General features: G+C 46.2%; 1 protein-coding gene across 1 annotated transcript; it reads left to right on the top strand.

The window, feature by feature from the left end:
- The first annotated feature begins 511 nt into the window (after positions 1 to 511).
- On the top strand, positions 512 to 8,788 carry LOC104344862 (OX-2 membrane glycoprotein-like). Its single transcript, XM_009949121.2, has 4 exons — positions 512 to 575; positions 2,211 to 2,546; positions 7,602 to 7,913; positions 8,442 to 8,788. Exons 1-4 carry the CDS (start codon positions 527 to 529, stop codon positions 8,786 to 8,788), a joined length of 1,044 nt encoding a protein of 347 aa, XP_009947423.2. The 5' UTR covers positions 512 to 526.
- Positions 8,789 to 10,410: the final 1,622 nt, after the last annotated feature.

Below are 10,410 nucleotides of genomic sequence, written 5' to 3'. Positions count from 1 at the left end.
GTCTCCTTACCTGGAAAAAGAGTTGCACTGCAGCAGCAGCTCCTGGCCCTCCACTGATTTACACGTGGGGTGCAGACCCCTAACTGGATCTTCTGAGTTGCATGTTGGGGACATTTGTACTACTCATTGCAGCTTAGGTCAGGGCCAGGGTAGCCTTTCCGCCTGCCCACTGAAGACGTTGGGTGGTCATCCAGCTTAGGAATCTGGGCTTGTTTTTAGGCACTTGCAAAACCCTAGCTTTATGGTAAAGGCGCTTGTGAAAAACCCAGCCTTGTAACTTGTTACCCCTGTCCTTCTAGCAGCCTGGCTGGGAAGTCATCAGTTTCTGGCTCTGACATTCGTTGTCATGCCCCTTGAAATTTTTGTTATTCGGCTGAGTGACAGAGGAGCAGGAGGTTTTTTACAAAGTGCCTCTTACCGTATGTGCAGGGAGGGGGAATGTCCCTAGAGTAAGAGCGAAGTGTATAAAAAAGGGGAAGCCACACTCAATGGTTCAGTCACTCATCTCACTGAGCACACAGCTAAGATGATTGTTGCTTATCTTCTTCTCTCCAGCATCTGGAACATTGCATCAGGTAACTCCCTTGTCTGTCTGTCTGTCTGTCTGTATTGTTATTGTTGGGGACCTTGGTGGCCCTGCCAGGCTGCTGCTGGGTGCTACAGTCCCCATGCGGCATCCACCTGGGGCAAGCCCAGTGGTGACAGGACACTTGTGGCACTCTGTGTGACCGCACTGCTTGCGCGGGGCTTCTGATATGTTGGTTGCGTTGACAGCATCCTCTCTTTAATCTACCACCAGTGCATTTATAAGCTGCAGAGAGACATACGAATTTATTGCAATTTGCAAATCACAAACCAGATAAATGTCCAAACACTCACAATGACCCGTATGACTGAAGTTTGATTTCAGCTCCTGTTATGGCTAGGATTTGGGTCAGAGTATGCCGCTGATTTGCTGTATCCAGGATAGAATTATTTGTAGTGGTGGACATGGTGCTTGTAGGTATCTGCTCAGGTTACCAAAAGCACGCGTGTGTTACATTTGGTTTTGTAATTAAAAATAATGTAGAAAAGCCTGAATTTGTTCATTCAACAAATGACTTCCATTGTCATGGTTTGTATTCTGCCTATGGCACTACTGAGCTCTGAAAAGCAAAACGACTGACACAGCTTCACAGCTGGCTTCTTGGTCTCCAGCAGAGAGCTACCTGGGCATGGCCACAGCCATGGAGGGGGCAGAACCTGAGATCTTTGTCAGACAGATTAGCCAAGTGTAGCTTTGGGGACTGCAAACAGCCTCGATCTGTTTAAAACCTGCAAATATATTTCCCTTTCTTGTAAATGGAACTATATATTTTCAGTGCTGTAACTGTCCCTGCTGATACCTCCCTTCCCATGCTGCTGTACACAAATAAATTTTAAAATCTGTTATCCTAAGAGGACTGTGGAGCTGAGCTGTCAAACCTGGGAGCATTCATTTTGCTTGCATGTCATCTTAATAGTTTTTCCACATGTGTCTGTGAATTGGAAGAGGAGATTAATTTGTTTTTTCTCTTTTCCCTGGAGACCTTTAATACCATGGCACTTATGCTATGAAAATTTCCCATTCATGGACTTTTAGCAGGGTCTCAGCTGCTTCTTAGTCAAACCTGAGACAAGAGGACAGAGGCAGTTTGCCTCTGGTCCTCCCTAACTTGCTTTTTCCTTCTGGTTTTCTGTTCTCTTGTCAGTCTCTAACAAGTGTGGACGCACTGTGTATGGTGATACACGTAATAATTTTTAGCAGCTTCACTGATTTGCATCTCTCTGTGCTGCAGGAGGGCTTGGAGAGAGGTAGTGCACCGACAGCCATTTGGTTGTTACTGCAGCTGAATGTTTAGGGAACCTTTCCACGGGTCCACGTGGGATAAGTTTTATCAGACAGAAATCAGTCACTCCTGACATCAGAGCCGCCTTTCTCAGTGGCGTGCTCTGCAGCACAGGTATCAGGCTGGTGCGATGCTTTGTGTGAGGAGTGTCAGGTCCAGCAAAACTCTTGGGGCAGTTCTTTCGAGCTGTGTTTTCATTTTTTTCCTGGATGGAGGAGCAGAGACACCCTCCAGAGTTGCTCTGTTCAGCAGTCAGGGCGAGGGGCTGGAGGGTCCTCTGCTGTGGACGGGTTGCAGAAGTGTGTTGAGAAATGTTGACTGTGGCACCTGCTTCTCTCCCAGGTTCTGTGCAGGTGATGCACAAAAAGGTCCAGTCAGTCCAGGCAGGAGGAAATGTTACTTTTTCATGCCAGTTGGTCACGAAAGAAGATGTGCTACAGGTCACCTGGCAGAAGGAGACAGATGGGGCTGAAGACAACATAGCGACTTACAGTACAATGAATGGCCAAAAGATAGCGAAAGGCTATCTCGGCCATGTGAGCTTTGCCCACAGTGAGTTACAGGTCTCTGCCATCTCCCTTGGTGGAGTCACCCTCCAAGATGAAGGATGCTACAAGTGCATATTCAACACATTTCCCTCAGGGGCTGTCACTGGCAGGATGTGTCTCAAGGTTTACGGTAAGGCATTATTATTGCATATAGACTGTCATCTGAGGACTAAGTTGTTTTCCCCATGAAAAATGACCACTGGTCATTGCTAAATTGTGGTGGGAAAGGTGGCTCAGCTTCCTCTCTGGCTCTCCCTCCCTCTCTGGTTTTACCACTGATGGGAAACCAACTTTCAACAGTTCTTTAATTTTCTTCCCCTTTAAGTCAACACCAGCGAGATCCAAAAGCTGATGTGTAACCCACAACTTCCTCCGAGTTTCCCTGTCTGTGTGCTGTGCTGAGAGCTGGCCTTCCACATCTATGAACCCCATGCTCCTCTGCTTCCTTTCACTGCTGCTCTTGCCTCCTCAGCCTGGAAATCTCTGCCTTTGATCTTAAAAAAAATCAAGGTATTCGAAAGGAAGAGAGGCATATGCATGACCAGAGTATCTGGAAGATGATTTTGAAGCTATAGTAAAAATGACAATAGTTAAGCTGGGCTCAGGAAAGGATTGCAAAAAAAAAAAGGCTGAAATACAGCGCAGCTCGTGGCCTTTGCCACATTAATATCTTGTGCATGTCAACATCAATCAGCTTCAAGAAGAGAGTTAAAACATATCATGACTCAAGGTGTCAATATTTGACACCTCCATACAGAATCATCAGCTAGCAAGTACAAGCTGAAATATAGACAAATAGATGAACTCAAAAGGAACAACAGTGAAAAGCTCTTTATGTTTCAAGTGTCTTGATTCCCTGCCAGCGAGAAAGCTGAGACATTAGACGCGCCCTGAGGACATCCTGTTGGCTCCTGACTTTCTCATGGGTTACTCTGCTGTGGGAGCGTGGCCAAAGCTCATGTCCCATGCGAAAAATATCAGTGCCTGGGACCTGCTGCTGGTGGTATGATCCCTGAAGAGTATTTTGTTTACCCTTGGTACCTTCTGCTGACAAAGACACGGACACATATGCCCACAGAAATACTCATGTGCCAGGAGTCCTCTGTGTGGAAGAAAAGATGCCCCTGGCTTATAGAGGAAAGATGACTTAAGCAATAAGGGAAGGGGGAGCAGTGGGAATACAGGGGAAAACCAAGCCTGGAAGAAAAGTTCTTTTTTTCCTCTTGGGCAAGCTCGTACAGCAGAAAAGAGAAATTAGGATAAATTCACTCAATATTTCACATATGAACAGGAAGGTGTTCCTAAAGATACCCAGCCCTGAGTCATTCAGAGGGTAAACACTGATTATATATTACAGGAAAATATGGAAGTGCCTCGCAGAGAGATCCCCTTCTTGTTTATCCTGTAAATATGTAGTTAGATTTGTTTTGTTTGTTTTTTTATCCAAGTGGGGGAAATATTTCCCAAAATCATCAGCCTTGTGGCTATGATTCATTCTTCAGCAGAGCACTACTTTAAAAAAAAATGTTTTTCTGCTGCTACACACACTCCTGTGAGCACCTCCTCCTGCGTCTCAGATGAAAACGCATCAACTGAGAAGAGTTTCACTTCTCTCATGGACAAGCATTAGGCTGCTGCTCCTGCTAGACCAGGGCAGGCTCATGGGCCACTGCCAGGGGATGGCTTGTAAGGGTCACAGTTGCGTCCCTGAAACGTGCTTTATTGAACATGTCCTAGAGGGTCACCATGAATAAACTTGAGTATTTGCTACTGTGACAGAAGATTTTAGTTCACATATTATGTATTTCATTGAAGCTAATTTGTGCAATGTTACTTAAAAGCCACAGCCTTATTCCCTTATTCCCCAACTCGTAAAGATGGGAACAACTTGTCTGAACAAGCCCAGAGGACTCCCTGGGATGGAGTGTGAAGCCAGCAGGAATCTCCCAAGGCTCAGGTATTCAGGGCAAGGCAAGCAAGCCAGAGTCATCAGCTGAAAATGAAACGCTGCCATGTTTTTGCCCTCAAGAGGGGACTGCCAGGGAGTTTACAAGCTGGTGATTGCCCAGTTACAACAGCCTTCACAAAAGGGGCTGTTCCAGGATGGGCACTGTCGCTGTGTGGCAAGGGGAAGTGAAACCATGTAAGAACTCTACAAAACTGTGAAAAAAGAAACAGGTATGTCTGGAGGAATCTCAGACCGGCCTGGTTGAACACAGCAAACCCAAGAAGAAGCAGAAATTTCCTAGCCTGTAGCAAAACCCGTTTCAGAACAGAATAGTTTCAAGTGTGCTTGGCTGGTGTCTTTTGAACAGTCTTCTGTTTTCCTTCAAAAATATTTTGCTGACTTTCACCTCCAGAGAGGACAAGAATGAAACCCAGGAATGGGATCAAGTGAGCAGGTACAGAGAGAGGGGTACGTTCCACACGAGAACAGGCAAGACTTGCAGGGTCACAAAATTCTCTGGGCATTTGCTGGGACATCTTTGGAGACCTTCTGCCTTCATTGTAGGTGTCACCATTCTCCTGGAAATCTCGAGCACAGTTGAGCGATAGCATTGTTATTTCTTAAACAGGGAAACCAAAGCACAGGGTTGCTGGTGAACACCTATATGGTTGGAAAAAGCTTTCTGTCATCATGAGGCATACAGTAATTCCTAATTTTTTTTTTATCAGTCTCTCCGAGACCCCTGTCAAGCATTTAAACATAAAAAGCTCCTCACGACCTGATAGTCCCCCTTTAACTACAGAAGGCCATTAGAGATAATCAAAGCTGATGTACTTCACTAGAAAGTTCGTTTTTCAAATACTTGGGAACGCTGCCACAGCTCCAATTCAGGAACATTTGCGTTACTGCTCTGCAAAAGTTACTAAAGCAAGCACTTGCATGCCACATCTCTTGTGGGCAATTTTTCACTAGAAACAAATACTTTGATGAAAGGCAAAAGAAGCAGCTATTTCAAGTGTATGCAGCAAACATCAACAGCAGGCATACGCTAACAAAGAGTCTAGCTTCTAGTCTAGGACTTTACTGCAAAAGGAAGCACTTACAGGTTTTGACCGTGCATCTATTACAGACACTTGCTAAGGGGGAGCTCAACCATGCAGGATTTTTTTCACTTGATAATCATTCCTTGGGGTGCGATGTGAGGACAGAGGACTGCTTAGTCAGAAGAAGAGCAGATGTGAAGTGCATGTGTTTCTGCCAAGATACTCAATGTTTTTTCTCATCTCCTCTAGAAACATCTGTGACAGCTTTCCTTTATTGTTTTTGGATGTTGCAACCTAATATTTGAAGTTAATGCTGTGGGTGGATGTGTTATTTTTATGCATCCAGTGAGAGAAAGAAGAAGCTCAGAGATCATTTATTAATCAAAACATAAACTGTTTGTGACACTTGTCTTTTCATACATGGGAGATTTTGAGAAGTTCCAGCTGAAATCCCCCTACACACTTTTCTTGTTGCTCTCAGAGCAACACTAGCGGGTTTCATCAACTCTGTTTCTTGTGTTTCTGTCTATGGATGATGCAAAAAATGAGAAATACCTATTTTTTTTTTTCTAGGAAGGCATAACCATAGTAAATAAAAGAAATCTAGAAAAAAAAAAAAAAAAGTCTTGCTCCCACCCTCTGGCAGTTATGGCTTGGAGGTCCAGACAACATCATGAGGTGCATCTGGAATTGTGCTAGGAGGTTATAAGCACCATTATGCATGTGGCAAAAGCCTTTTCCCCCTTTCACAGGGTCTTTCAGTGTCTGGTACACTTCATTCATACCCAAATGTTCGTTTACCTCCCAAAAGGAAAAAGAATAATTTTTTCCTAAGAAGAATAAACAGAATTTTGTTGTTGTTTAAAAGTGATATGTTTGCTAGTGTTGGGACAAAATCTAATTTCAGCATAAATATTGTGTTGACCGTTGTTATTTTTGCTATGTCAATAGTAATATACACATGGAGTACTATCAAATATAGTAATAGCTAATTTTTAACCAGAGGGCATTCATATTAACTCAGACGTGAATGAAACTAGAATTGCCACTGCACTTAAATGGTTTAAAAAAGTAATATTCTCAGAAACAGGGACCAAAAAGCAGAGCATGGTTTGGACCCCTATGCCATCAGCACATGTACTGAAGTGGAAGACAAGCTGGTGAGCAGCTGTACAGAAACCTGTGGACTGCACTCCCAAATGGAGCTATGTGCCTTTACAGATCTTGGCCTGACCAAACTGAGCTAATTAGTCTGGCTTTAAGCAGGAGCTTGGGCTAGATGACCTCCAGAGGTCCTTTCTGACCTAAATTATGGTATGTTTTTATGGCTGAGGAGTCAATAGGTGATTTTCCACAGGTGATAGACATGCCCTTATGTGTTCAGATCTCCCCTGGAGTTCTGCCCAGGTTGAAAACAGCTTCCTGCACCCCTCCCCTTTCTTTATTCCTTGCAAATACAGCTCATATAAACAGGAATCAACAAGGACACTTCGTGTGAGTAAGCATATATGATGCCTATAGTTCATCTTTCTTGCCGACTAAGACTAAATGTGACAGCACCCACAAAACTTCTAGGGTAGAGAAGGAGTTCAGAATAAATAATCTTTAATGAAGGTCTTGGGGGATACCATGATGCCAACCCAAGAGGGAGGAAAATTGTACAAGCACAAAACCTCTAGAGGTGAAATCCTGTGGTGTAACCATGTACAAAATCGCTGTTACTGTCTTGCATGAATAGATACATTTAGTCCTTTGGTCCACAAGCCTACACATCTCAAACAGCAGTAAACCTAATCCTGCAGATATATTTGAGGGAAAAGAACAAGAATTTTGACTCATTGAGGAAGTTCAGCCCTTTCAGAGGGAGAAGGACATACGGTTTTGTTGTTTCACTACCTATTGCTTTTTAGTCGTCCATGATCACCATTTCTCAGCTGGGATGCTGCAGTGCTGTCATTAATAATAGAATTGGAACATGGATGTTTCTACTCTCTTGTCCTCTGTTTTTGCCAAGCTCTTCATTTCCAGACTGCTGCCTGATAACTTGCATGTTTATTTGTTGCTGCTGGGGCTTTGGGGAGGGCGAGACAACATTAGATACCAAGATTGTTCCTCCAAGACAATGGTAAATACAGATACTCTTAGCTCAAACATGAGCAGAAAGTAATGGATTTTGTCACTTTGTGTTTCACAGCCATTTCAGACCCCAAAGTGGAGGCTAAGCTTATACCCCATCCAGAGAAAGCTGAGGGCTCTGAGAAAGTGGTGGGGATGAGCTGCTCAGCAACAGGGAAACCAGCTCCAAAAATCAGCTGGCGCCTTCCCAGCATCCTGCAGCAGAAACCGAGGGAGTACCATGTCAAGCTTGGCAACCAGACTGTGACTGTTATCAGCAATTTCACCCACACACACTCCAAAATCCTCCAGGAATACCCCATCGCCTGCGTGATCCAACACCCCTCTCTAAACGTGACACTGGTCCTGCCCACGGACAGCCTGGCACAGGGTCAGTATGTAATCCCCTGTTCCTGCTGTGGAGTGGGGAGGATACCGCAAAACACCTCCTGGGGTAGATCAGGAAACTCCTCAGAGGGTTGGGGACACATTGGAAAGGCACCTGGAAGAGCCACTAGGATTGGGCTTGGGAGGGGTGGAGAAGGTGCAGGGGAGCATCCAGACACCCTGGGCAATGGCATACAAGGTCTCACCGCTCATGGGGTCCCCTACATGCTATGATGTCCCCCAGCTTCCCTGCCTCTGCCAAGGGCTCGCAGGGTTTCCCTGTCGTGTAGTCTGACACACCAACCATGCCTGCTTTGGGTAGCTCAGAGGGGATGGGTGCCACACACCCAGCCGCAGCATCAGACCCCAAGCACAGGTCTGCTGGCAGTGCTGCTCATGTGCGTGCTCGTATGTGCTCCCAGTGCCCCTATCCACCTCGTCCCACGCTGGGGATGGGCCAAGGGATTTCTGAAGTGGATTTGGGGTTGTTTTATTTTCTTCACGCACAGATTACCTGCTGCTTTCCCCACAGGTCCAGACAGCAGTGTGGCACCAGCCATTGTCATTGCAGTGGGGGTGCTGGTGCCCCTGGCTTCCCTCCTCCTTCTCACCTGCCTCCTCTGCTGCTGCCTCAGGCACCTACGTGACCCAGAGAGAAACCCAGCCTGGCCATGCTGGGTAGGTCTGCCTTTCCCCAGGGTGCTGCAGGGCTCACCCCCACCGGTCATGGGGCTCAACGCTGAGACCCAGCTCTTCCCAGCCACCCCAGGGCTGGCTGCATGCTGCCCAGCCCAGGCTGCACCTGGGTCGGAGAGGGACAAAGAGATAGGCCCCCAGACAGAGGGCTGGGTGGCAGCACACTGGGAAGGGGAAAGCTGAATGTACTTAGCCAGGCCCATAGGTGTCCAACAGTGATGACAACTAGAAAACATTCACTTTTTCTATGACAAGGCATGCTGCGGGGGAAGCATTGCTCTGTTACTATATTTATGCACAAAACAGTTGTTCAAGCAGTGGCTGTGCCCTTGCACCATTCTTCTGCATCTCCTAAAATAAGCTCCCTCCAGCACGGCCAGTGCAGCTCACGGAGGAAGAAGCTTCGAGGATGCGTCTAAACAAAATGGGGTCTTAGAGGAAGAGCATGCCTCTGTGAGGAAAGCCCAGGGTGCCACGCTGTGGCAGGGGCTGAGATGCTGTGGCAAGGGCTGAGGCGCTGCCAGTGATCCACCAAGGCCATCCTGATGCAGAGAGTAAAGGAAGCAAGCTCAAGGCAGGAGTAAACTGAGTGAGGTGGCATCATTTCAGAAAATCACAGCCCGGTTTTGTGCTGAAGGCATCTCAGCCTCCTTGGGGGATATATCTAGAGTGTGCACCCTGACTTTTGATGAGTGTTTTGGAGAAAAAAAAAACAGTGGGAGGAAATGTGATACATGACTCCAATGGGCACCATGCCTCTATGTCCAAGCTGGAGCCTGCTTAGTTTCCCCTCACACAGAGAGACACAAGGACCCATCATGTAACACAAATAGCCTGGATCTTCACCCCTGCACTTAAAACATCTATATATTTTGAAGAAGGAAAAAAAAAAAACCAACAACCTCTCTTCTGTTAGGTCCTTCCTGCCTGTACCAAGGCCAAGAAGTGTGAGCAGTATGGAGCTGCGGGCAGCAGGGCTGCAGCAGCGCCCCCCAGCCCCAGCATGCCGCTGAACACCTGAGCAGCTGCCCACCCTACACATGCAAGAAAGAAGCTTCTTACAACGGCACCTTGGGTTTCCAAGTAAATGTGCTGTGACTCACTTCAAGATAAATACGAAAAAGGACAATTCACAATAGATATTTATTTATTTTGTTAAACTAAAATATTCCATTTTGTAGAAAAAAGCTGTGAAGTATTTATTTGAGACTCAGGCTGGCTGTGTAGAACTGCATAATGAAACTCGTATTTTGTATTTTCTGGGGTTTTGAACATTATGTTTATTCCTTTCTGATATTTTAACATTGCAAGCTCAAAACTGGGTGGGGGACTGTCTGAAATAAGGCAGCATTTTGTAGGGGTGCTGGCCTAGGAGGTGTTGCTGATGAGCCAAAGGATCCCCTCGCCAGGATACAGGGTGCAGAATACCCTTGGAGAAGCCTAGCACACTGCTGTGAGCTTTGGGTGTTGAACCTGCTCCCCAAATGGCACGAGAGAGCAGGCCAAGACTGCAGCCAGCCTGAACTTGTAACCCAGGTGCCAGAAGAAACAGGCTTCAAGTCAGGAGTCATCAGGCATGAGGAAGTTGCCAACTCCAACTCCCACCTGCCTTTCTTAGAAAGTAATGCAAAAGCAAAGGACACATAGACATTTCCTTCCCTCTTCTTCTCCTTCTGTGGTTTCCATAGCCCCCTTCTTAATTTCCCCAATCCATCACATCTGCCTTGTGTTTCCAGGTGCCCCACCTGCCTGCGGGAGGCAGTAGGGAAATAAAAGGGCAGTTGTCAGGGCAGTTGATTTTGTGT

Source organism: Leptosomus discolor, chromosome 1 (assembly GCF_034619465.1).
Source record: "Leptosomus discolor isolate bLepDis1 chromosome 1, bLepDis1.hap2, whole genome shotgun sequence".
Lineage (NCBI taxonomy): Eukaryota > Metazoa > Chordata > Aves > Leptosomiformes > Leptosomidae > Leptosomus > Leptosomus discolor.
The sequence above is the reverse complement of the archived record's forward strand: the minus strand, read 5'-3'. Positions and strand labels throughout refer to the sequence as shown.

Coding starts and splice junctions, on each gene's coding strand:
- LOC104344862 (XM_009949121.2), top strand. CDS start 527: ATGATTGTTGCTTATCTTCTTCTCTCCAGCATCTGGAACATTGCATCA. Junction 576..2,210: donor CATCTGGAACATTGCATCAG/GTAACTCCCTTG, acceptor CTTCTCTCCCAG/GTTCTGTGCAGGTGATGCAC. Junction 7,914..8,441: donor CACGGACAGCCTGGCACAGG/GTCAGTATGTAA, acceptor CTTTCCCCACAG/GTCCAGACAGCAGTGTGGCA.